The sequence below is a fragment of the Chiloscyllium plagiosum genome, unplaced genomic scaffold, assembly GCF_037043375.1.
Source record: "Chiloscyllium plagiosum isolate Xiang-an unplaced genomic scaffold, Cpla_swu_hap1 HiC_scaffold_25, whole genome shotgun sequence".
In the NCBI taxonomy this organism is placed as follows: domain Eukaryota; kingdom Metazoa; phylum Chordata; class Chondrichthyes; order Orectolobiformes; family Hemiscylliidae; genus Chiloscyllium; species Chiloscyllium plagiosum.
The window spans coordinates 56,284,163-56,311,406 of NW_028270163.1; the positions used below are offsets into that span (position 1 = coordinate 56,284,163).

Consider the following 27,244-nt stretch of genomic DNA (forward strand, 5'->3'; position numbering starts at 1 on the left):
CGTAATGGGTCCACAAGTCTATTGTTGATTGCTGTAGAAACCAATCTCGCTCACTAATGTTCCTTAGGAAATCCAATCTGTGGTTCTTACCCAGCCTGGAAGATAGTGGGGGGGACTGCAGATGCTGGAGAAGTCGGAGTTGATTATGTGTGGCACTGGAAAAAGTGCAGCAAATCGGGCAGCATCTGAGGAGTAAGAGAGTCAACATTTCGGGCTTAACCCTTCATCAGGACTCGTGACACACCAACTCCTCTGCTTCTCAGGTGCTGCCTGATCTGTGGCTTTACCCAGCGCCACAAGTTATTATCCCTTACCCAGTCTGGCCTACATGCGATTTCAGATCCATATCAATGTGGTTGATGAGAAAGGTGCTCATATCCCATGAATGAATTGTTAAAAAAGCTGCTTCAAGTTTGGTATCAGATATGCTGTATGTTTCTCATTGTGTGCACCTAGGGTTTTGATTATACAAATAATGGAAACTTGTTTTCCCCCACCTAATCATAGGCAACCTATTTGTATACTTTTAATTGCTGATTAAGTTTTTGAGTTAATGTTGAGGTATTAAGAAGCTATTTACATATCCTGTATGAAGTTTATTTCCTGGTCTTGTTGATTTGTTGTATTCTGCCCAAATTTTGAAACCTCCAGTTAAGTTTTTTTTTTGGGGAGGTGCTTTAGTATGGAACCATGATATTTCCACTTCCCACATTATTTGCATGACTCAGTGTATGAATCACGTTTATAATTTAAAATTTAGGTTGCAAGTCTCCAGTAAAAGATTCAAGGGGTATTTTAGCATGAGTGTGTGGGATGCTAGTGCCTTTTAACTTTCAATTAGTGCTGAATTCTCAGCAGCTTCATGTCATACCTTGCCTCTGCTGCAGTGTGGGTTGGGACTGTCTTGGTTTTTTTTTGTCGTCTTCTGCTTGACCTGTTGTTCAATCTTAGTCATTGTTGATTCTGAATTCTCCAGTATCTGCAGCCCCCACTATCTCCCAGGCTGGGTAAGGACCACAGATTGTCTTTCCTAAGGAATAATAGTAAATTGCACAACACCAAGGTGTTCTAAAGCTTGCTGCAGTCAGTTAAGTTTTTTTTAAAATGTGTAGCCAATATTGTGATGGAGGAGATTCGGAAAACTTCCACAAATAACAATGATGAGGGAGGTGGTGGGTGTACAGTTGTGCAGCATGCAGGGTCTCAGAGCTTCTCAGTGTTCGCAGTCTGAGGGATAAGATTAGTGGCTTTGGTTTTCTGGCAGCAAGGAGGCAGGGGAGTGATCTCGATGTTTCCTCTTTCTTTTGGCTGTTTCTTTTACTTCTGTTTGTAATCCGGTCTTTTGTATACTGAAATGGCACTGGCAGATGGTGACTTTGTACATTTTTTCACTGTGCTCTTGTATTCCTGTACTCACCTACGTATCACAATAAATTCTCAATCTAAATCTGAAAATGACCAGAAAATCTTTTTTTTTTATCATATTGGTTGATGGATGATTCGAATAGTGCTATGAAGTTTCATCTCTGTTTGAAAGGGCAGATGTAGCTTTTCTCTCATCTGAGGGAGAACCCCTTCCTACAGTGCAGCACTCCACTGGAAGTGTCAATCAAGATTGTGTTCAGGTTTCTGTAGGAGATTTGAGCTCCTGTCTGATTCAGGCAAGTGTTTGATCCACTTGAGCTGCAGTGAATAAACCGCTCTTCTGTATTAACCTGACTTTGGAATTTAATTGACAAAGTTTGTTGATCTCTGTTAAATCATATTGGAAAAGGTATTGTGGAAACAGAAGGTAATTCAGCCCCTTGAGTTGTGTTTCTTGCATTCTTACCAGATCTGATCTGTGCCTCTACACAACTTGCTCCCCATTGCTCCATCTCCCAGAGATCTTTCTTGTACAGCCATCTCTGGTTCTCAGGATTAAAAATAAATAATTTGTGGGCTACTGGTGTGCTGACGGCCAGCTGGGATGAGAGAACTGGCCGCTACTGTTAGATAATCCTGCCAGGACATCCCCCTGAGCCTCGGTGAGTCACCAACTGAAAATGAAAAAGAGTACCAGTGGGAAGCAGTAGAGAATAAAGACCAATCTCCTGAGGATATGCAGATAATTTGTTTTCAATAGAAATTTATTTCTGCACCTTCTTACTCCAATTTTAATACACTTCCCTCTCTCACTAGGCAAAATACTTGGCAACCTGCAGCTGAACCTGCACAGCAAGGCTAAGGTTTATGAGGACACTGCTTTGGGTGCAGTCTTCCTTCTCAATAACTTTAATTACATCCTGAAATCCTTGGAGAAGTAAGTTTGTGATAATTATGTCTGGTGTTCTCGGACTGGCAAATTTAAAGCTGCAGAAGTGAAACAGAAAACAAGAACTTTGTTCTATTTTTGCTCTTTCTCTACTGGTAGAATGTTTTTCTTTTGAAATATTTCCCTTTTTACCATCCTACAAAGCCGTAGCCAAAATCAGTTTGTGAGCTGCTGCTAAACCATGATCCTGTTCTGCACTGACAGCTGTCTGTGCCCTCCATTCTGGACTATAGGCCATTGTCTTGGTTGTAATGCATTAGACTGGATGTGTTCAAATGCCTGGAGGCAATATTGTTGTATTTTATAACTTTTCTATGTTGTGAAAGTGTCTTTTTTAAGTCCCCAGAAGGATATAGTTGAAGAAACTAGCAAAAATTGTAGATTGGTGCAATTGGTTACTGGTTAAAAGCTGAGGTCAACCAGATTCCTCACTTTCGGTATGTTTGTTCAGGTCTGAATTAATCCAACTTGTAGCAGTGACACAGAAGAATGCAGACAAGACTTACAAGGCGCACATTGATGAGCAGCTCCAAATTTACCAGCGCAGGTAATCTTGGTTTAGTTTGTGCTTTGTGCTCTTCTGTCCTCCCAACCCTCTGAAGACAATCACCGTTCTGTAGACACCAACAAATCTTCTGTACCTTGTCCTTTTTCTCCACATCTACGGGTAACTTGACTGAAGACACCACAATGAAGCTTGATTCTGTCCCCACTTAATGTTGTGATTAAATTACTTAATATATCAGAGATTTGAACTAAAAATCTAGAGATATGAATTCTAAATCAATCAGGCCTGTGAAAAATTTAAATTGTTAATCTGGAATTAAAAACTATATTGATAATAGTCAGTATGTAACTGTTAATTGAGAGAAGGACCTTTTTGTTTGACTCTTCTCCTTTCAAAAGAAATCTGCCCTTTGTGATTTTTGAATGAATGTGGTTGATTCTGAAAGATGGATCTTGATGTGGAGGAGCTTGTGCTGTAAGAATCATGTTCCTGAAGTGTTGGCATCTGCAGGAACAATGGTGGAAATGTGGAAATGTGGTGTGGGAATGGCTAGGAACATTCACTTCCTGTTTTTCCTTATGAAATAGAGGGAGAATGGTGCTAATTATATAGCAGGGAACTATCTGCTTAACATGTAATCCTATTTTTACAGTTGGTTAAAGGTCACATCACCCGTAAATGAGATTAACATGCCTGTCTTGCAGTCAACAACAAAAGTAAGTGTTCCTAATATTTGTTAAATTTGTGTCCTTCCTGTGGCCTTGTGCAGCTTTGCTGGGCTCAGTTTCTATGTTAACCATACGCAGCAGTGTCCTTCCAGGAACTCAACTCACTCCACCCCAAAACATAAACATACCCTTTCCTCCTGATTGCCCTGGGGAGCAGATCCACGGGTGGTGAGCACTGTCTGCTACCTTGTTAACTTGGCTGTAACTTAGACACGGCACTTGGTGAGTCTGCCCAGTAAACCTGATCATATCTTCAAATCATCTGCAAACTGACTGGGATCACTGTGTAACAATCACATGTAGGAGCCTTGGCTGACCTTTGGTTTGTACCTTTATCTTTTAGCTGAGGGAGGCCTTGCTGCATCTGAACATAAACACAAGAGTTAGCCCCGATCTTGTTTCACTGTTTTTAGATTGTGGCTGATTTGTATTCAAACTTCATTTACCCACTTTGGCTCTGTCACCTTTTGAGATAACTAACTTCATGTAAATTTAAAAGTTAAACCTGGGATTTTTCTGGTCTGTATGGCAAAGTAATCAATTTGAATCTTGCCTCAATTAGGTCATAGTAATCAGCAATTTCTTTTTAGCGGTAGCAGGACCTCTCTGGTGAGTTATTGGTGTAATCCATTTTATTTTCTTTTCAGTTAAAAGATAAGGAAAGACAAGCAATTAAAGACCGATTTAAGGTAAGAGACAATTGATATGTAAGAATTACCTCGAATGTGATGATCTCTTCCTAAATGCATGTGACTATCTCTGCACACCTACAGGCATTTCCTAACCCCCTTTGTGAAGTGCCTCACTTTTCCCTTATGTAAATAGTCCTGGAAAGGTAAAATTATTGCAGCAAGATAGTTTTCCATTTCTTCTCAACGTTATTCTGCTGGAACTGACTATCTCTTTGCAATTTAAACCTTTTTATACCTGACCTGAATTGTTTGCAACTGAAAGGACAGTGCTCCCTGTGGTTCATCTGGGCAGGCTGCACTGTCTGTTTCTGGACTGACTGCAGGATCACAGTGGTGATAAAATGCCTGAATGGGCAGGAGTTGAGCAGTTTTATGAAATGCTTACTTAATTGCAACTGGAAACTTCTCTCTCTCTCACTTAATATTAAAACCACAAATATCTTGGGAATAAACTTGAAAAGTATTAAAACGAGGGACAAGGTGGTTGCAGCGAGTGAGAACACCATACTACTTGAATGAGATGAACATGTGTTTTGATGATTGTAAAACTGCTGAGGAATGCGTCTGTCCAGGTTCAGCACTGGACAGGCTTGGACTCAGTTTTCTATGACTGCTGCTTTGCTATGAGAAAGCATTAATTCATTTCAAAGACAACTGATTTCTGTTTTGAAGGCATTTAACGATGGGCTGGAAGAACTGTGCAAAATCCAAAAATCCTGGGCCATTCCAGACAAAGAGCAAAGGGATAAAATCAGACATGCACAGAAGGAAAATGTAACTGGGGTCTATAAGAACTTTTGGCAGAGGTAAGAATTGTTTGTTGCATGTAAGGATGAGGTAAAAATAATCCATTCATAAAAATCAGAATGTGTGTCTGAGGTTGTGAAAAATGATAGATCGATGCAAGCCATTTATTTTCTGGATTCCACTGTTAGCATGATCCAATATCCATGGTGTTCAACACTGGAATTGTGTCCATAGCTAAAGTCTGTATACAAATACCCTTCTGGGGTAAACCGCTTGGGAATAGCTTTGAGTAGAGAATGAATACTTTGTGTTTGAGAGATGAATGCTAATATGAGTTCATGCTTCTGAAATGATGATATTACATTCAGAAAAAAGCCTGATGGACAGCTTTGGCACATTTGTTCTTCTACAAAACTTATCATTGCTGTCTTGTTAATTGTTCATTAACTCTGCAGGTATTCAAATGTTCCCTTTACCAAGAATACTGAAAAATATATAAAATACAGAGTGGAACAGGTTGAAGATATGATTGAGAAGCTCTTTGATACTTCAGCATGAAGTCTGTACATTGCTTTATTCTGAAAGATTCATTTGCCAATTATATATTGTCAGTCTGTGTTTAAAAAAAACTGTATCCAAGTTGTATTAAAGATATGAAACACTAATTTTTATTTGTTGCTTTTAGTGATTCCTTTTATCCCCAAATATTTCTATAACACTTCCAGAATTATCTCCTCACTATCTTTAGTTCTGGATTCCAGTTTTCACAGTCTGAGTTGAAATCGGGATGTATATAAATTTTCCTCTATCTCTGCAGCTATCTTTGAATTTGAGAATGTGGGTAGTTTGAAAATTAGAATTTGGGTCTCAGTAAAAGTGAAGTAAGTACAAAGTGCTGGAAATACTCAGTGGGCTGGTGGCATCTCTGGAATGAAACCAAATTAACATTTTGGATCTGTGACCTTTTGTTAGAATTAAAGGGTCACTGCTTTGAAATGTTAATTTGTGCTCTACACAGATGCTGCCTTATGGGAGTTTTCATGTATTGTGCTTTATCTGTACGAGTAAACCTGGAGCTGTCCAATCACCATTGGTGAACCCACTATCCTTTACTCATTCTGGAACCCTTCTGATTCCACTATCTTCACTATGTGGCAATCTTAACTGCCCTTGAAGGAATCAAGCAAAGAGCATCTTCTCTGCAAGCCTTTCTTAGATACAGAATTATTTAAATCTTTTTACTTAGAATAAATTAAATCAAAATAAGCTTAAGTTCTAAAATCAGTTTAGTCTCTTGATTATTTTCTAAAATTACTTTGTCCTCCACCTCTCTGCAATCATGTAGTAGACAAGATTTTCATAGTGAACATATACTCTTTTATGCATTATTTGCTTAGGGGATGCATTTGGAAATGTATAAAAGCATTGATAAAAAATTAAGTACAAAAAGGACTTCCCAAATTATCCCATTAGTGCAATCTTAAACTTCAACCTCTTTCTTATCCGCTCATGAATAAAAATAAAAAAATGATAGACACTCAGTAGCTAACAATTTAGGTGTAACCTTCAAATTCTAAGAAGAGCATCACCTGAAATATTACAATTTCCACTGCTGCTGAATATTCCTAACATCTACAGTGTTTTCTAATTGTTGACATTGCTAATTTACATAAAATGCATAAAAGCAATAAACTTGACTAATCACCTCTAAAAATAGCATAGCATTTACACAAACAGAAACAATTCAAGTTGTTTGGCATGCAAACACTGTGCCAAGTTCTTAATTCGACACAGCTGAACATTCTGAGAGTCCCCTGCCTTGTACACTCTGTACAAGTGGTAACGATCTTTGACCTTTAATGCCAAGTCCACTTCTTGAGCTGAGAGTTGGACAAAGTTCTTCTCAGCTTTGATTGTAGATTTAACTTCAATGAAGGTCTCCACCTGCTCATCATTCATGGAGGTGAATATGACCTTGAAATCATAGGGCAGACCGCTCTCCCCATTCTCGTTTGCCCACATAATGTCCCTGGGTTTGTGCTGGCTGTCACTCTCCTTCCAGTGTATGAGGAATGCATGAACCAGGCGCTCCCCCCATTCTCCAATGGCATAATTCTCAACCTTATCCTCGTTGAACACTACTGCCTGTGGTTTTTCCATCATGCCATGTATCAGCAGCTCCTCCAAGACATCCTCATGTGGCAGCTGTTTTGTCCAGACTGGAACATCAAGGGGAATGGGCGGGCAGGGTGTGTTCATATCTGCTCCACTGAAGTGGTTGTTCTTAGTTACAGATACCACTGGTTGTTGACTGCTCAACAGAAACAAAAATAATAATTGTAAAACATGAGACTCATTCCTGCTCCCATTTCTCCCTCACATACAGTGATGCCCTTGTACTTCTGGATGGCAGTGGTTGGAAGTTTGCAAGGTGCTATCTAAGGATCTTTGATGCACTGCAGAAGTATATGTTTGTGGATGTGGCACCAATTAAGAAAGCTACTTTACTGGTAGATACTGTTTAGCTGTTTGAGCATCGTATGAGCTGCAGTCATCCATGCAAGTGGGGGGTATTCCATCACACTCCCGACTTATACATGTGGATGATGGGCAGTTTCAAGGAAGGATTCCTTACCACTTGTAGCTACAGTATTTGTATGGCTATTCTAGTAAAATCAGATCCCTAAGTCCCATCTTAACCCCCAGGGTGATAGACAATATCACACTAAAGTGGCTCCCCTCCCTTATGTAACTTAATACTAAGTCACATTGTGCTATTCATTTGCAGAATGAATCACACATTTGCCAAATCCTGCCCTCTCTTGCCACTCACATTATCACATTTTACCACAGATGTTGTTTCCTAACTCTAAGAATGTTGAACTTAACATTGTAACCATCAATGCAGTTGATGCTAATATCTTTGACAACAGATCAAAACCGGAACCAAAAACCCCTTCTGGTTCTTTCCATATTGCAAAGTTAAGCAAAGATAATAGCTTTGAAAGCAACAGCAAAGCTGTCAGAGAATGACTGAACAAGGGAGATATGGAGGGGAGTAATTCTTCTAATGGGCTAAATGGATCTGACAATGGGCATAGTTTGCTTTTAACTACTTGTATAAATGTTAATATTTAAGCACAGTCTGTATTAGGTATTTGTGAAACAGCAGCATACCTGGTATCCTTAATCTCTATCACTGCTTCATCTGCAACCTCGATTATATTAGAAGGCATGTGCTTGCCTCAGAAACTTCAAGTACTCTAATTAAAAATGTCAATCTCTCTCTCCACAGAAGAAGTACTGTTTGATCATGCATCAGCTCAGAGCAGTAATGGCTCAGCTTGCCTCTGCATCATCACAGTGCTTGAAATTTTGATTTGCTCAGTTATTGGAATTTGATCCTCTGGACCTGTGCAATGTAATTAAGGGATTGGTCTGGAGGGTTTTTGAAACGGCAAGTACGCTTGCAAGTTTCTGTTTGCAACGAGGTCAGTAACAAGAAGTTTAAAAAAAAATGGACAAAAGAACCAATGCAGTAATGAGTCGTTTTGGCACATGATCGAGAGTAATCTAGAGGATTGATGCTGAGATGCTCTTTTCCTTGGCTGGCTAGATAAGAAATAGGAGTCACTGCCTCGGGATGAGTGACCGATCATTTATGATTGAGAGAAGGCATATCTTCACAGGACGTTGACCCTTAAGAATCTTTAGCCTGAGACTACTGTGAATGTTCAAGACCTGAGATTAATAGGTTTTTGAGCACTGAGGGAACAGGAGTGGGTGGGGATGGGGAGAAAAGGAAGTGGGGTTGACACAAGTTAACCCTCCATTTAATCAAATGGTAATGGAGACTCGAGAGACCATGAGATCAATTACTGATTTTTTTTTCCTTCCTTCAGTCAGCAAACTATTGTGATCTGAGATGTGCTGCCTGAGAAGGCAGTGGAAGCAGATTCAACAGTAACTTGCAAAAGTTCAACAACATGAAAAACCTTTGGCAGGATTATGGGCTAAATGTGATGAATTGAATAGTTCTTCCAAGAACTGACAGAGGTATGATTGGCTATACAACAATTTTCTGTGTTAATAAGATCCTATGACCAAGACAGCAGTTTCTTGATTTCTACTAGTCGTATTCTCGTTTAGCCTCTGAAAGCAGGCTTTAGATATCTTGCCAATATCAAATATTCCCCATGGTGAGCATCGTTAGGACAGGGTTTGTGCCACACTCAAACCGTACTCTGATTTTTCTGACTTTCAACATGCAGTATGATACCTTGTGTGGTCACTTGTAGTAACAGGGGGTTGTCCCGGCATGTGGTTTGCAGTAGGTTCTCGGCAAGGAGGCTTGGACTGATTTGAATCTGTCTTCCACTCTGAAATTGATGCTGGATCAGTGCGTTCTACAGAGGACAAACAGATATGATTAGGCCTTTAAAATCACTTTAAGAGGCGAACAAAATAGTCCTCTCTGCAGCAGGCATTTATCAGTTACAAAGCTGGAACTAGTGACTGATGAATGCTTTTTCAAAAAAAGCCTTTAAATTTTCTTTGTCTTCTTCTGTACCACCACTTTCCATCCATTATTCAGAATTCAGGCACTCTCCTAAATGAACATCTCATCACTGATCTGCCACCAGTGACGTTTTAACCCCAGGAACTAGAATCAGGCTCTGATCTGACTTTTGACCTTCGTTTTGTTTTTGTTTGTATCCTTGAAAATAACTTATTTCTCAGGAAAAAATATTCGGCCTCAAGTTTGGTTTGTGCTTTCCATATTTCAGTTTTTTATTTTCCAAAGTTTTAACCAAAGTTACAAGTAGATCAGTTATTTTAGGTTGAGGAAAATAAGAATTTATTCTAATCTCTTCTGAATTACATTATTTTGTATGCAGTAAGTTTTTATTGGTGATGAAAATATAAGGGAGCAGATTTTCAATATGCCCCAGTTTGGAAACTGTCCATTGTCCATAAGAATTGGAAGATGACAGTGCGTTTCCTCACTCACTCACTCAATGAAATTACGTTTTCTATTTAAACTGACAAGGGCGTTCTTGACCACTGTCATCCCTCAACCAATACTGTTTATCCATTTTATGATGTTGCTTTTCCTTGGAGCTTGCTGTCCAAAAATTATTCTCTCTGTTTCCTATAATACAAATGACCAGTTCAAAAGTACTTCATTGGTTGTGAAGTACAAAGGGCTTTTCTTAAAAAAAAAAATAGTATTTTATAATGAAGTGCAAGTTATTCCTTTCCTCATTTTATTTGATGGAAACAAAAGTGTCTTTGGTACCCAGAAATGGTTTCACGGTCACAACAGAATGAAGAGATTGAACTACAGGTCGTTCTGCTATAATGTGCGTTTTGTCAATGCAACTTCACTGTAACGCAATTGACAAACTGGTGATGCTGTTTCTAAAGTGCAAACTTTTTAAATGTGTGTTGGCTGTAATGCAATTACATCGCCAACACTTTATGCGCTGTTTCTAAAGCGCTATTTTTCTATAACAAGGGGTTGCACAAGAACACAGCATCGCTTTATAGAAGAAGTGACTGTATTTACTTACCTTTGGGTTCATGTTGGCTCTGACTGTTTTGCCATTCCTGATGGTGAGGAGGTTCCCCATTGGCCTTGGTGCTTGTGCTTAGAGTCCTATGTTGGTCACCTAGATGAAATAAACTTTTTATTCATCATGCAGTGTTGAAGCATCCAGAAAATAAAATTTTTAACAGCTGGTTAAATGGAAATGGCATTCAAGAGATAATCTTGGATATTGGAATAACTAGATATAAATGATGGCTGAGGTTAAATTTCCCCATCACCATCATCTCAGTTTGTTATTGTGGAGGAATCATGATATATTGCAAGGAGCACGAGTTTGAATTTAAAATTAAGTTTAGCTTCCGTTTCCTACAATATAATAGTGACTACACCTTCTGTTGATTGTAGTGGAGAGGCTTGTGTGTTCTAATAATTCTTGGAATGGTGCATTTGCGAGCTTTATTCTCCTGCCAGGGTCACCAATGGCAGGAAAGTTCAAACTGCACTCCAAAATATTCTTGATGGAAGAACAGGTGAAAGACCTGATTGACTATAGCACATCAAGGCTTGACACATCACAGAAACCTGACCACTAACCCAAGAAGATTGTTTATAGACAATGACGGTGCCACAAGTTTCCCACATTAAAGTCTTGCACAGGCTTCTATCAGGTTCTCTTTGACAGGCCCTGTAGCAATGTAAAACTGGCAACAGGGACAGGGCGGTGAATCCTGGTCAGAGGCAACAGATGCCCAAAGGTCTAACAGCAGCACCCATAGCTGAGCTGAAAAACGTTTGCCCCAAAAATAAGCTGTCCCACTTTATTGTGGCTGGGGAGCATCACCCTCAGCATCAAAGAAAGTAAGCATTACATTTTGAAACTTCCAGAAAGAAGAGCTGCAAATCAGGTCATGCAAGCTATGAAGACCACAAATGCCTCATTTCCCTCAGTGACAACTGTACATTCCTGGGGATGTGCAGCTGAAGGAACAAGAGGCATACACCACTAATGGAAAGGCAGGGCAGACTTGTTCCTATATGCATGGAGTTGGTTTTGTTATGCACAGTATGTTCTTGGCACACTGTCAGAACTCCCCAATTGTATAAACCTAAGGCTCTTACCACCACCTCCAGCTCAGCCATAATCAACATGCATCATTCGTGTTAATGACCCAATCCTTGACTAGCATGAAGAGACTAAAAAAGCATTCCATTCTGACCTTGGTAGAAGTTGATGCCATCCCAAAAGGAAAGATCATCTTCCTTGAGAGACTTTAATGCCAGGTTGGCTTGGATTCCGACACCCAGCAAGGAACCATTCAGCAAAGACTGGATGGGAAAAACTGATTCAGATGATGTCCCTATCCTGACAGTGTGCTTAGCAGTGGCTTCATTATAACCTACAGCATCTTTCGACAGAAGGACAAACTGAAAACGAACATCCTAGATCAAAGCACGGACACCTGGATTATGTTATTGTTCAAGTCAAAGATATGAGTGAGGTATCACCGATCCCTGAGGGGACTAATGCCTGTTGGACATCTAATTTGCACCGAGACCACAAAACCCAAAAGTCACAAGAGAATGAAGATCAATGGCTCAGCCTAAAGGAGCCCAACTGAAGAGAAATTCAAAGTGCAGCTTATGACCAATCCAGAAAATCTTTATTTTAAAATGGAGTTAGGAATATAAAGTCAGCTGTACTAGACTCCTATCCCCCATTGCATGGAAATGCTACCAGCACTGGTTAAATGAAAACAATGCAGGAATATGCAACCTTCTAGAACTAAGTTTGTATCCTTCACTCTCTTACGTAACAAGAATTTATTACCTTTGCCTTGAAAAATATTCAGGAAAACTGATACCCAATGTCTTTTCGAGGACAGAGTTCTAAAAACTCTCAATTCTCTTTACAGAACTTTTTTTGCCTGATCTCACTTTCTTAATTTATTGAAAACTTTTTACTCTTTACAAAAAAAAGTTGTTATTAAAATAGAAAAAAACAGCAAAGTACAAATAATACCACATTATTATATTGCAGCAATGTTAACAATAAACTACCTCCTACTATTCAAGATACAATCGTCTCATATTTACTTAACTTAACCCAAGTTAAAATGACCTCAAATTAAATGAAATAGTATTAAATTAAATTACAATCCAGTAAAATTAAATTCTATTACACTTACTCTACTCCACTTGCCACACCTCCACTGAAGCTCCTGTCACGGGAGCAACAGTTATTATACCCGAATTTACTACGTCTCCTTCCCCAGAGGTCCCCGGACCACCACACACTGTCCTTGCAGCTATATAAAGGCCCTAATCAGTATTGCCGATAGGTCCATATCTATTTAATTTAGAAATGACTGCCATGTCTTATAAAATTGGTCTGTCCATGGTGCACCATATGCGTCAAATAATCTTGGGGGACATGCTCCATCAAAAGTCTGCGCCATCCTGCAAGACCTGGAGGTTTTTCTGATATCCAGTTCATTAGAATGTTCTTACTCGCACAGTGTGTAAGAATGTTAAATAACCTCTTCCTGTGCTCACCCAGAGAGGGCAGGTCCGGTAGCCCCCAAAGAAGGGATACCGGATCCTTCTCAACTTCAATTCCCAGGATCTTCTCCAGCTCGTTCACTAATGGACCTCAATATCTGTGAATCTTGTAGCAGGACCAAGAGCAATGTGTGAGGGTGCGTATGCTGATTTTACATTTGGGACATTATAGAGAAGTCCTTTCTTAAACTTTGCTAACCTCTCTAGTGCCATATGGGTCTGTGAAGGATCTTCATTTGCATAACTTCTGCTTTATTACATATTGAAATTTTCTTTACGTTCCCCCATATATCCTCCTACGTTTCTGAGGAGATTTCTTTGCCTAACTCCTGATTCGAGATCCCATGTAGTCTCTCCATATCCCCCAAGGTGCTCCCTCTCTGCAGATTGTTTCTGGTACTAACCGAGGGAGTGCCTCCACATTGGAGCACTTTTTTTTATATATCTGACTTGTAGGGCTTAGCCAAGGGCGTGGTGGTCTTCTGTATATAATCCCTAACCTGGAAATAACGGAAAAGGTTTCTATTAGAAATCCCGAGTTTCTGACTTAATTGATTGATTGATTGAAAGGCATCGAGACCTCTCCCTCGAATAAATCTCCCAAATAGGAGATGCCCTTACACTCCCATGCTCTAAAGCCGGAGTCCATTGACTCCGGTCTAAATCCTGGGGCTCCCACTGATGTGGTGAATGGTGAAGTCTTAGGCAAATTGCCCTCACCCTGCCGCATTATCTTTCATGTTTTCACAGTATTTAAGATAATTGGGCTCTCACAGTGCTCAGCCACAGATCTCTTATCCCCTCAGCCACTTATCCGTAAACAATAAGTTGATGAGGGGACACCTTGCCTTGAGGTCTCAAACATCCAGCCATATCGAACTTGAGTTCTTAAGCACCCAGTCCCCCACATATAAGAGCAGGGCACCTATTCGGTAGCTCTAGATCTGGGAGGTCCATCACCTACCCACAGATCCTGCGAAAGCTGCAGCTTGGTAAATTTAATTTAATTAGGGAGCGCCTATGGCACCACATAAAGGATCCAAGCCTACTGGTAAACCACATGCAGCACCTATCTGGGGAACAACAACGACAGCATCCTCATAGGATATAATAACCGAGGAAGAATGTTCATTTTAATCAAGTCTATACGGCCGAACCATGATATGGGTAGCCCCTCCCATGTTGCAAGTCCTGCTTTATTTTCTCAAACAACTGTACAAAGTTCGCTCTATACAGCTGACGGAAGGTAGGGGTAATAAAAGTTCCCAGGTAGAGAAAACCTTTCTGTGACCACCGATAAGGAAACTGCATTCCATCCTCCAGCTTCAGTACTTCCACCAATCCCCCATGGACATGACTTCTGACTTTGCAAACTTTATCCTGTATCCCGTAAAACTGCTGAATAATTTAATCTGTTGTGTTAATCAGGGGCCTGGACTTTTCTCGGTTAGCCAAAACAGAAGGACATCATCCGCATAAAAAGTAATTTTGTGTGCGACTATTCCTTTGGTGCGACTATTCCAGGGTCCTTTTGGATGGCCTCCATCAATGGCTCGATTACCAAGGTAAACAGAGCAGTAAGAAGGGATATCCCTATCTGCTGCCTCACCCCACACTGAAATTGCTCAATTTGACACCATTCGTGATAACCACTGTCTTGGGGTGTCTATATAACACTGCCACCCACCTGGCGAAGGCTCCCCCAGACCAAAGCGATCTAGATTAGCAAAGAGACACGACCATTCCACCCGATCAAAAGCCTTTTCTGCATCCAGGGAGGTCACCAAGCCCGGAATCAATTTCCGTTGACATACTTGCACTATGTTCAATACCCTCCTGATATTATTGGAAGAGCTGCAGTCCTTGATAAACCCCGTCTGGTCCTCTTTTACAATAATGGGCAACACCTTTGATAAAATGTTGAAGTCTACATTCAACAAGGAGGTAGGTCTGTACAATGCGCAATCCTCGGTGTCTTTCCCTCTCTTTAAAATAAGGGAGATATTGGCCTCCCTAAGAGAGAGCAGAAGGCAGTTCTATCTATACGAATGACGATACATCTCCAGAAGTGGTTCAGCTAATGTGTGTACAAACTCCTTGTAAAACTCACTCAGGAACCTATCTGGACGAGGTATCTTGCCACTTTGGAGCTGCCTTACTGCCTCTTGCACCTCTTGTATCGTCAGAGGTGCATTTAAAAGGGAGGGCTGATCTGCATTTATACTGGGGAGGTCCAGATTTTCAAAAAAGAATTTCATTCTTGCTACTCCATCCCCACAGCCCTCCAACTGGTATAACTCTACACAGAATTCCCGAAATCTGGCATAGTGGCTCTGGCAAATCTGGTAGGTGGCATATTGGCTCTGTGGTTAGTACTGCTGCCTCACAGTTCCAAGGACCCAGTTTCGATCCCTGGCTCGGGCAACTGTCTGTGTGGAGTTTGCACATTCTCCCTGTGTCTGTGTGGGTTTCCTCCCACAATCCAAAGATGTGCAGATTAGGTGAATTGGCCAAGGTAAAATTGCCCATAGTATTCAGGGATGTGTAGGTTAGGTGCGTTAGTTTGAGGCAAATGTAGAGTAGTAGTAGAAATGGGTCTGGGTGGGTTGTTGTGGACTTGTTGGGCCGAAGGGCCTGTTTCCGCACTTTAGGGATTCTATGATTAATCTTTTTCAGCTCGCGAGTGATGTTGCCAGTTCTCTCTCTAATAGACATAATGGACTGCAGAGCACTTTTCTTCCTAGCCAGGTAAACCCAGTATCTACCCAGTTTATCCCCATATTCAAACAGCCTTTGCTTTGCAAAGGAGACCCCTCTCTTCGCCGTATGTGTGAGCACTGAATCCAGACCAGCCTGGAGAGCCGTGCCCCATTGTAACTTAACCACGGATGGTCTGTTATAATATGCCGACTCAGCTGCCTTCAGCTGGGCCTCAAGCATCCGCTGCTGCTCTTCTCTCTGCCTCCTTCTCATTGTCGAGTATGAAATAATCAGACCCCTTACATACTCCTTGGTGGTCTCCCAGAGCACCGATGGATAACTGGCCATACCCCAATTGATGTCCCCAAAAAGCCCTGAACTCCCTTGTAATGTACTGTACAAAGTTGCCATCCCTCAGCAGAAACAGATCCATACGTCAGTGCCATGTATCTATTCCACTATCCTTGGTCTTAACATCCATGTACACTGCCGCATGGTCCGAAATAGTTATGTCCTAATCCTACAGGTCAACACCAACTCCAAACAAACTGACTGAACAAAGAATATATCAATTCTTGTGTGGCATTTGTGTGGGTTGGAGTAAAAGGTAAAATCCCTCCCATTAGGGTGGAGACACTTCAACATATCCACTAGCTCCAACTCCTGACACAAGTCCACTAACTGTTTAGACTGCAGAGGTGTACCCGACAGACCCCTTGGCTTCCTGCCTACCCCAGGGTCCACAAGACAATTAAAGTCTCCTCCTATAATTGTACAGAACACCTCAAAAGCCATTAATTTAGAGACTAGGCTAACTAAAAATTTGAGAGGATGCGCCAGGAGCCAGTAAACTTTCAGGATGCCATACTCTTCTCCGTGTACCAGAGCCTTGAGAATGATGAACCATCCATGTTCATCCTTGATTTGATCTAACTCCTGAAATGGGAGGTTCCTTCGTACCAGTATGGTCACTCCTCTGCTTTTGGAATTGAAGGAGGAGAAGAATACTCTATCGTATGCCCCCTGCTGTAACTTCAGACATTCCCTATCGGTTAACTATGTGTCTTGCAATAGAGTAATGTCAATCCTTTCCTCCTTAAGATTTGAAATCACCTTTTTCCTTTTAATGGAGGAATGGCTCCCATTTATATTCCAGGTGCACCACCTGAACAGATTGCTAGCCGAGATCGCACACTACAGTCCGCGCACCACTGAACGGAAGAAGCTCATTCAATGTCCAACAAGTGGAAAAACACGCACTTTATCAAATCTAAAAACTAGTCTACAAACAGTACTAAAACTAAGAAACTAACCACCACTCCTAACTTGAACAAATAAACATAAAAACCACAAATCTCCTGAGATCCCCCCCCTTTCCACAGGGGGCATTCACTCCCAACCTTACAGCCGTCCTGGCACCTTCTAGTCAAGGCCACACCCCAAACCCAGTCAACAGAAAGAAAACATGTTATTTACACTCCTGCAGGTTAACATTGGACGCCCTCCCCTCCCCCTCCATATCTCAACCTCACACATTTTTACACCAAAGAAGTAACCACCCCTCACCCAGTAAAACAGAACAGTAAAATAACAGATAATTACCAAATGTATACGATATGAAACAAACCAGGTTTAAACCAAAGGCCTCTTAGCCTCAAGACCATGAAAGGGAAAAGAACAAAGAAAGAGAAGATTAAAGAAAATTATGCCATTGTCCACAAACATCTTTTCTGCTTTCCCCCTCAGTCCAAGTCCATTATTTCAGCGAGTTCACAAATTCTTTTGCTTTTTCCGCCAAGTCGAAGTTATAGACAGATCCCCCATAATTCAAACGTAGCACTGCTGGGCACCTCAGAGAATATTGAATATTTAAGTCTCTTAATTTTTTTCTTATCATCATCAAAAATCTTCTTCTTAATTACGGCCCCAGAAAAGTCGTGAAAAAACATTATTCTCGAACCTTTATGAACTAGGGGCTGTGTGTCTCTTCCCAGTCTTCTGGATGTTTCTATTATTAACTGCTTTTATTTATGGTGCTGGAGTCACACGAGGACCAGGCGGGGGCACTGATCTGACCCAGACCTGTGCATCGCGATCTGGTGGGCCCGCTCCACACTCACCCAGCCCGACTCGATCTCCAGCCCCAGCAACTCCAGGAGCCACTTCTCAAGGAACTCGGCCACATTCTCACCACCTTCGCGCTCCAGAAGACCCACAAGTTTTTTTGCCGACCTAGATTTTCAAGGTCATCAACCTAGTCCAGCAAGGCCTGAACCTAGCCCTCCAAGGTTCGGATCCATTCCTCGGAAGTCTCCAACACCACGGTCCTTTGCTTGACCGTTTCCATGTGTCGATCCAATAATTGGATCTCCCACTCATGCTTTTTCAGCATGACAGAGATCTGAACTAGCACCGTTGCGATTTTTTCATGGAGTTTCGTGAACTCTAAGAGTAGATGCTGCTGCTTCCCCGAGCTCAAAGGCGCCACCACGGGAGTCAAAGCAGCAGCGGCAGGTGTACCCGACACAGTTGGGGAGTGCCCTGCCTGCTGTGCTCCTCTTGCTCCCTTTCCCTTGTTTGCCTTCATTTCAGCTCCAAAGCCTCCAAATCCAAATTAAAAAGGTTCTAGGTGTTCTGCCTGCTTTACACTGACAATTTTTTCTTAGCGGGGGCTAATGAGGTGGGTAGAACACCACCTTGCCTGGGTATGGCACAGAGCCCAACACAGCAGACTTTTCAGACTGCCGCCATCTTGAATCTCCCCTGATCGCACTTTTAAATGGCTGACTCATGATTAATTTCCCATAAGAGGAACTACCCTCCTCCACATCTGCCCTGTCAATACCTTCCACATTTTTATATGTTTCAAACAATGAATGGAGTGATTATTAAATGGCCTCTGGCACACACGCAGGCAGGGCAATGACATTAGGACAATTGTGATCCACATGTGACTGTGCATGTGCTGCTGATGTCACCACTGTGTGCACTGAATGTGTGACTGCTGCATGTTCAACCTGATGCTGCAACTTGAGGGAAACAGCCATTCAAACAGCCTAATCCATGAGAGATAGCTGGTCATGGGGAGGGATTAAATGCTTCATAAATATGTAGCGGTAGCTTCAGGCCTGGCTAAGAAAGTATTGCTTCAGGCTTAAACTCGAATGGGCAGCTACATCCGTCACTTAAAAATGACACAAGCTTTATATTTGTGCATGTGCGCTCCTTGCATCACCTGGTGGTAATGTCTTATACAATTCCCAGCCTCCAATTCTTCAATGTTTTGAAGCCACTTCTAGGATCATCTGCAATCCAAAGACAAGTAAATAAAGTCCCCTTCATTCACAGAATGTCATTTTTCTTTGAAAGGATAATGTGGGGAAGAACATTTCTAACAGCTCCTCGACCACGAATCTGGTGGCAGCTGATTCTCTCTGTGCTATTCTCCCAGTCCCTGCACTAGAAGCCATGGGTGAAACACCATCATTGGATAAGCTGCAACAAGCATTTAAATGGATGTAAAGCAACAAAGCTGCAGCTCTGATGGTATTCTGGCTGCAGTCTTCAAAGCTGGTTAGTGTTTACTCAAAACATAACTCCACACACTTATCCTGTGCAGCTGGGAGAAGCAAGAATTCTGTCCTGACCTCAGGAATGCGACTACAATAACCACCTTCAAGAAGGGAGATAAATCATGTTGTTGAAACTATTGAGGCATTGCATTTCTCTCTGCAGCAGGGAAAATCCCAACACACATTCTTCTGCATCACCTACATATCGTGGCTGAGAAAATCCTGCCAGGGACACTGTTTGGCTTCAGACCTTCCAGAGGAACCTCTGACATGGTCTTTGTTGCCAGACAAATCCAAAAATAAATTGTGCAGGATAACAGCTGAAATCCTTTATTGTGTTCATCAACCTGACCAAAGCATTTCATTCAGTAAATCACAACATTCTGTGCATTGTTCTCCTGAGAAGTGGATATCCAAGAAACTTTTTCACAATCCTGCAACTACTTTTTAATGATCTGACTGCAACTGTCTGGAGTAGAAGATCTGAAATGACGTTTCTTTGGTAGAGCTTCTTTTGCAGTTTAGTGATATTGAGACAAGCCTGTGATTTCATATGTGAGTCAGTTCTTACTTCTGTCATCAGTATAAATGCAAGTTCTAATGTTACCACACTGGTTCCCTTAGATAATGTCCTAAGGCACTCACAGTGGAGGTATGAAACAAAATTTGACACTTAATCAAAACATTTGGACAAGTATCCAAAAACTCTGTTGGAATAGACAGATTTTAGAGGAGGGTTTGCAGGTAGAGAGGAAGGAATGCTTAAAATATATTTCTGTCAATGGTGGGAATGATTAAAACTGGCCATATGCAAGAAACCCAAAAAGAAGGAGCATAGAGATCTGAGAGCTGTGGGTTACAGAGAAGGTTACAGCAATGCAGAACGGTGAGTCCATGAAAACAAGGATAATAATTTTAAAGATTGAGCTTTAGATTAGATTACATTACAGTGTGGAAACAGGCCCTTCGGCTCAACAAGTCCACACCGACCCACCGAAGCGCAACCCACCCATACCCCTACATTTACCCCTTACCTAACACTGCGGGCAATTTAGCCTGGCCAATTCACCTGACCTGCACATCTTTGGACTGTGGGAGGAAACCGGAGCACCCGGAGGAAACCCACGCAGACAACGTGCAGACTCCACACAGTCAGTCGCCTGAGGCGGGAATTGAACCCGGGTCTCCGGCGCTGTGAGGCAGCAGTGCTAACTGCTGTGCCACCGTGCTGCTATTGGTGGACAGGCTGATAATGAGCAGAGGATGTGGGTTGTGGAGTGTCCAAAACAAAGACAGATTCCTATACTGAGGGACCCAACTAATAAAGCGTTTAACAAGAAAATTCTGGAAGAAAACCCTGGGCAGGATTGTATAGCTCCAAAGATTTAGTGCTTTGAGTCATGATGCATAGTAATTGGAGAGACTGGGGGGTGGGGGGGAGGTATTTGCTGTTGGATGCTGTGCTCTCTCCTGTGTTATCCTAAGCTAAGACTCACCAGTGTGTGGAGGAGGATGATGATGCTGTAGGTGGTTACTGTCAGCCACGTTACCAGTAGAGCCTGAAGGGGGTGCAGGAGGTGGCCACATTCTCATGACAGCTTCTGCAGCTTTATCTGAGCAAAGCAAACAAATCATTAGCAGTCTAATAATCTCTCCCTGACAAAAAAAAATCCAAATTTACATCCATACCAAGCTGTACAAGGTAGTTGTATAATCTGGTAACTGATTAGATGACAGAGAGGGTGATGAAGTTAGCACTGCACTAGGGGAAGCCCAAGGGGCTGATGTACAAGTGAGTCAAAAATAGTGAGTGGAAGAGCACAGACATACACCTGCGGCTCCTCACTCACTGAGCTTCCAGTCTAGCTCTGAGTGCAGCTGGAGATGAGTCCCATTGGGAACAGAGATACTCAAGAGAGTGCAATGTACAGCAAGCAATTGGAAGATCCAGGTTATAATGTTCATTAGCTGAAATATAATTTCTTCACTACAGCTCATTACTCAAAGTAAAGCGATTGCACCCCCCAGTCTCAGCAAGGTCCAGAATCAATGTCAAGTATTGATACGGTGCTACTTTCACAAGTTCATAGTCAGTGATCATCAATATTTACTCTCAGCTGACCTTTGGGTATGGGCAGAGACAGAATATTTCAGTTTCTGACCTCACCAGGCTGGTGTGAGGCTGGTAGTGTTGAGGGTATTTGTACAGGTTTGCCTTCAAGTCAAAATTAGCTAAATGGTTCAGAGTGGGAAAGGGCTCTTGTTGATTTATCAGGGTTGGAGAAGGTTGTACCAGGAACCTCCTCTCCAAAGATCAATGTCATCTTTAAGTGGATAAAGTTAGTCTAGATTCGCAATTTCTGATAAAATGCCACATCCTGTCCTTCATCTCTACAGATGGTGATTGACCTACCATCACCTTCCTGCTGTGTGTGTTTTTTTTAGTTCAGGTTTGCTACTTAATAGTTTACACTATTCCAACATTGTGGAAAGGAGAAATGAGATTGGATTAAAAACCTTCCTGAGTAGAATCACAACCTGCAGGGTTTAAACTAAAACATCCTCACACAACACTCACCAAATGCAGCACTCACCTGTTCTGTATTTCATCATATTATTGGCATCTACTGAAACAGTAATAATGACAAATGCGACATATTGCATTTTGGTACAACAAACACAGGCAGGTCTTGTACAATTAACAGTAGAGCCTTGGGTAGTGTTGTAGAACAGAAAGAGACTTAGGGATTCAGGCTCTTAATTCCTTGAACAGTGCATCACATGTAGACTGGTTGATTAAAAAGTCATGTGGCACACTTGCCTCATTGCTTTGAGCACAGGAGTTACAAAGTCATGTTGAGGTTGTATAGGATGTTACTGAGACATCTTCTGGAATAGCATGTCCAGTTCTGACCACCAGTTATAGAAAGGATAATGTTAAGCTGGAGTGGATTCAGAAGTGATTTGCCAGGACTTTGCTGGGTTTGAGTTATAGAGAAAGTTTGATAGACTGGAACTTTTTTCACTGAAGTATAGGATTTCGAGAGGTGACCTTACATAAGTTTTTAAAATAATGAGAGGTATAGATAGAGTTAATGGTAGTTGTCTTTTCCCTAGGGTGGGGATTTCAAGACTAGGGGGGCACATTTTTAAGGTGAGAGGAGAGAGGTTTAAAAAAGACAAGGGGGCAAACCTTTTCCACAGAGGGTGGTTTGTGTGTGGAATGAACTTGCTGAGGAAGTGGTGGATGTGGGTACAGTTATAATGTTCAAAAGACATTTGGATAAGGACATGAATACGAAAGGTTTGGAGGGATAGGGGCCTGAAGCAGGTAAGTGGGACTCGTTTTGGATTATGTTCGGCATGGACTGGTTGGACTGAAAAGTCTGTTTCCATGCTATATAACTTAATGAACCCAGTTTCTCTTTAGATCCTATCTGACTTATTTTCATTCCAAGCTTTTTTGTCTGTTTTGTTTTTAATTTATAACAGTTCTTTTTAAAATCATAGCACAGGAGATGCTTTGGCCCACTGAATGATCCTGTGCTGACACCTTTGAAAGTGCTATCTTAATTAGTTTTACTCCCTGAACTCCTTCCCCATAGCCCAGCGGTGTTCTTTTTGCAAGATCTGTATCCAGTTGTCTTTTGAGAGTTAACATTTAAGGGGTTTCTGCTGCCCTTTCAGCATCACATTTCCAGATGTAACGCTCATTAAATTCAACTTTTAAAAATTCAGGATTGAAGTGACAATAAATTAGTTGAATTTCAATCTTACTATCTGTTACACAGCATGAAACTCACTCCTATTACTCAGCACAAAACCAAGTTACTGTAGTTCCTAAACGGGACATCTTTCCCCTGCAGCCATATGAACACAGGCATTTCTTACTGGATGTTCCATCAGTGTAATTATGAAGGGATGCTTTGGGAGGCCAGCTTGCCAGAGTCTTCTCTCCATCAGTATTGTTGTCTTTGCCCTCCAGGATTTCTTTACTGTTTTCCTTTTTGTCTTGTATTGGAATCGGTGCTTGGTATATGAAAAGAATTGGGGAAAGTAGTCACTCAGTATGTACAGTTTGCAAGTTTTCATGTTAACCTCACCCTGTATTACTGATTCATACAGCTGGGAAGCCTGACAACCAATTCCCAAACCTTTTCTGACAACTCAAAATGCTACAGTAACAGTCCAAGATCATTCACCCTGACGTTCTGTTGGCCAGCTCATTGCATGGTAAAGCAAAGACCCAAATTCACCAGACTGTTCAGTGGATGCTATTGTTGATGAGGATGAACCCTCTATTCCCCGGTGTTTGAATATCTGTCTGGGTCAACCCGAAACAGCCCATGCAACACAAGTAGTTCGGAACATGGTATAATGCAGTGAGAAACAAGATCATTTGTGTGTTTAATTTGAGATTGTAGGTGCAAAAGGCAGTTAACATTTAGAAGCATAGTGCTGCACCAGCAAGGAGGGAGAACAATCCTTCCTTGGAGCTGGAGTCACATATATCCCAGCAACGGTTGCAGGATGGAAAAAAAATTATTGAGCTAATTTCAATCCCCTCAGGATTCATTAGTAGGTCCATCCACATTTGCCTGGCAGCTGTGCCTGATGGTGCACTTATTGAGCACTTGCCTGACTGCACCCCATGTGGATTTCAATCATTTCTCTAACAATATCTTTGTATCTGCGGGACCTGTTAAAGAGGTGTTTTAAAAAAAACAAATATATTCAAAAGAGAATACTCACATTCAAATTACACCTTTAATGTAAGGATATGAAAGTACTTACTGGAGCTTAATCTACAAAATAGATACCCAGTCAAAAGATTTGGGATTTGCTCCAGTGTAATGTCACCACTGTCAAGTTTTGGTTTACAGGTTATTAAAGTTGTTCAAATGGTCAGACCGAATGATTTCTAGCCTAACTTAAAGCAAAACCTAACTGCCTGTCCCTTCCCTTAAGACAGATTCCTAGATTACCAAGCACTAAACAGTACCTGGAGGTCGTGGTGGTTCTGGTCTGATCTCTAAAGCCTTGGGAACTTCCCATTTCTCTTCATCTTCTGGCAATTCTTCAACACCCTCCTTCTGTAAAAACTTTTTCAGCGCAGGTTCATCCTGGGGGTAGGGAAAGATTTGAAAAGGATGATAATGCATTCCGCATGTCAGTGTTCAAACAGCACAGTAGCTCAGTGGTTAGCACTGCTGCCTCACAGTGCCTGAGATGCGGGTTCAATTCCAGCTTTGGGCAACTGTCTGTGTGGAGTCTGTACATTCTCCCTGTGTCTGTGTGGGTTTCCACCCACAGTCCAAAGGTGTGTATGTTAGGTGGATTGGCTCTGCTAAATTGCCCATAGTGTTCAGTGATATGTAGGTTAGTGCATTGGTCAGGTTAAATGTAAAAAGTAATAGGGTAGGGGAAATGGGTATGGGTGGGTTACTCTTTGGAGGGTTGGTGTGGACTTGTTGGGCTCCAGTTTCCACACTGGAGGGAATCTGAACTGTTTAACCCTATCACGGGAATCTGCCAGCAATGTTGATACAATTGCTGTGTCCATTTTAGCACAACCATTTATATGAGATTATCATATTACACAATGAATTAGGTTAGTCATCAGATTCCTGGTGCATATTTCTGATGCAAGGTTATCATCCTGCAACTTTAGCTTTGTTCTTTTCTCTACTGATACCGCCTGATTTGCTGTGTATTTTCTAACACCGACAACATTTCGTTCTTGCTGCAAAAAGTAATTTTCTCTTTGTCCTATCTCACTGTTAATCTTTTTCAAGGCCTGAGACTTCATTTTTAAAAATTCACTCATGGGATGTGGGCATTGTTGGCTGGTCCAGCATTTACTACCTGTCCCCAGTTGCCCCTAGAGAAGGTGGGGGTGAGCTATCTTCTTGAATCGTTGCAATTCATGTGCCATTGAATTGGTCCATATTTCTTGGCAAAGTGCTGCAGTAGACTGCATTCTATCTGATTCCTAGGGGACTTCACAGGATAGATGCAGACTCTTACACACAATCACACTCACAGATCCTCTCTCATACACATGCTCTCTTTCAGACACACAAACACACACACACACACCCTCTCAAAGGCATATACTTCGTCTCTCTCACACACACACACACAGATCTATGGGGTGAATTTGCATTTCCAGATTTGTATTTGCAGTTATGTCCTATTTTGTTCAAAAAGCACACAATCTGTAGGCAGTCAATCCATGTGACATTTTATAAATTCCACTTTGGAAATAGAACCAGTCTAACTCAAGACTGGGATACAGACAGACTCTAGCCTCACACCTTTAATGCATTGTTTGAGCTGAGATATCACCTTGTTTTAAAATAAAACCTTGGAAGACGTTCTGTGATTTACATATTAATTAATCGAAACCTGCAAACCCATTCTAAGTGATTAAAGATTTAACAGCAATCTAGGTTTGTTCAATATATCACATCAGTTGTATGACACTATGATCTTTTGCTATAAATTCTGTGTCCTATGATCCTGCCCCACTAGCTACGTGACAAAGGAGCAGCACTCTGAAAGCTTGTACTTCCAAATAAACCTGTTGGACTATAACCTAATGTTATGTGATTTTTAACGTTTTCCATTTTGGAAGAGAATAGGACCAGCAGCATAACTTCTGAATCAGGGGTCGCACATTTAAGAGAGAAAGGGGGGGAGTTTCTTCTCTCAGAGGTTAACGAATCTATTGGAATTCTTCATTTGTCAAGGCTGCGTCACTATGTACATTCAAACCCAAGATAGATTTTTCATCAGTAATAAAATCAAAGATCATGGGGCAAAAGGCAGGAAAGTGGACATGTGGACTATCTGAACAGCCATCATTTCACTGAATGGTGGATCAGACTTGATAGGCCAAATGGCTTGCTTTTGCTCCTATATGTTATGGCTGACCAGGAAATTCTGTCCCTTTTACCACCTGCCATCAGATGCCAAAGCTGATAGACCTCCTGATTGGCCATGTTATGAATGAGCAAACATAACAAACAAGTCCTGGCAATGGGATTTGGAATTTCTTGCCCAGAGATAAGGCAATATGGCACAGGAGTCAATTTCCTCACTCAGGATACCATGTTTATCATTTACACAACAGGCTCCTCTGTCCACTTTAATTTCCTCCATTTCAGAATAATTCCTTAAAAGTTTGTTCAAATCAATTAGCTAAATTCATGTTGTAGTCAAGGCACACGGAAGCTTCGGCTAGATGATCTTTGGCTTGTGGTTCTGGAAATTCTATTGAAAGCTGCACCAAGGCTAAACAAATTGCCCAGTTATTAGGAGACTTGATTCCAATCTGGGTAATAATAGTTTATAAAACTATAGAGAGAACCTGCAGGTGCAGTTCAGATTTTTTTTCAAATTCTTAAAGTTGTTCTAGACATTATCTGAACATAGAAATAAATACCTCAAAGTAGGAGATGAGACTCTGAAGGAAATGTTCGAGTTCCTTTTTAAGTTCTCTTCTCTCACCACTAAAGAACTTTACAAACTCCCTGCAAAGACAAACAGACAAATGAAAACATGATGAAGGAGAGAAATTAACAAAGTTGTGCATTTCAAAGACTAGACTTAACCTGTGATATGAGTTCATGATCACCTGCTACATCACTTACTTCTAATTGAAAGCCCAAAGTGTTTTCATACAATAGCTGGAGCTCTTGAGTGGAACTCTGAATTAAAGGGTATCCTGATACTTCAGTATGATGATGCAGAAGTACCACCATGTCTTTCAGAATGAACATTAACCAAGGTTCCATGTGGCCTTTCAAGTGAATGTAAAGATCCCACAGTCCCAAAGAGGAGTAGGTGAGTTTTCCCTGGTTAAATTAGA

General features: G+C 41.4%; 2 protein-coding genes across 13 annotated transcripts in view; one reads left to right on the forward strand and one right to left on the reverse strand.

Annotated features, from left to right (window-relative positions):
- exoc7 (exocyst complex component 7) overlaps positions 1-5,654 on the forward strand; it is a 37,168-nt gene extending 31,514 nt beyond the window's left edge. For all 9 annotated transcript variants that reach the window (XM_043715142.2, XM_043715137.2, XM_043715139.2 and 6 more), the window contains 6 exons: positions 2,182-2,302; positions 2,766-2,861; positions 3,475-3,538; positions 4,198-4,239; positions 4,915-5,048; positions 5,445-5,654. In XM_043715142.2, coding sequence (XP_043571077.1) covers positions 2,182-2,302; positions 2,766-2,861; positions 3,475-3,538; positions 4,198-4,239; positions 4,915-5,048; positions 5,445-5,547 — 560 coding nt within the window. In that variant the 3' untranslated portion in view covers positions 5,548-5,654. The remainder of the gene's footprint in view (positions 1-2,181; positions 2,303-2,765; positions 2,862-3,474; positions 3,539-4,197; positions 4,240-4,914; positions 5,049-5,444) is intronic.
- A 689-nt stretch (positions 5,655-6,343) lies between these two features.
- The window catches only part of LOC122562305 (uncharacterized), a 152,232-nt gene continuing 131,331 nt past the window's right edge, over positions 6,344-27,244 (reverse strand). For all 4 annotated transcript variants that reach the window (XM_043715131.2, XM_043715130.2, XM_043715129.2 and 1 more), the window contains 7 exons: positions 26,819-26,906; positions 24,374-24,494; positions 23,263-23,400; positions 20,868-20,984; positions 10,563-10,661; positions 9,269-9,395; positions 6,344-7,300 (listed from right to left, as the gene is read on the reverse strand). In XM_043715131.2, coding sequence (XP_043571066.2) covers positions 6,715-7,300; positions 9,269-9,395; positions 10,563-10,661; positions 20,868-20,984; positions 23,263-23,400; positions 24,374-24,494; positions 26,819-26,906 — 1,276 coding nt within the window. In that variant the 3' untranslated portion in view covers positions 6,344-6,714. The remainder of the gene's footprint in view (positions 7,301-9,268; positions 9,396-10,562; positions 10,662-20,867; positions 20,985-23,262; positions 23,401-24,373; positions 24,495-26,818; positions 26,907-27,244) is intronic.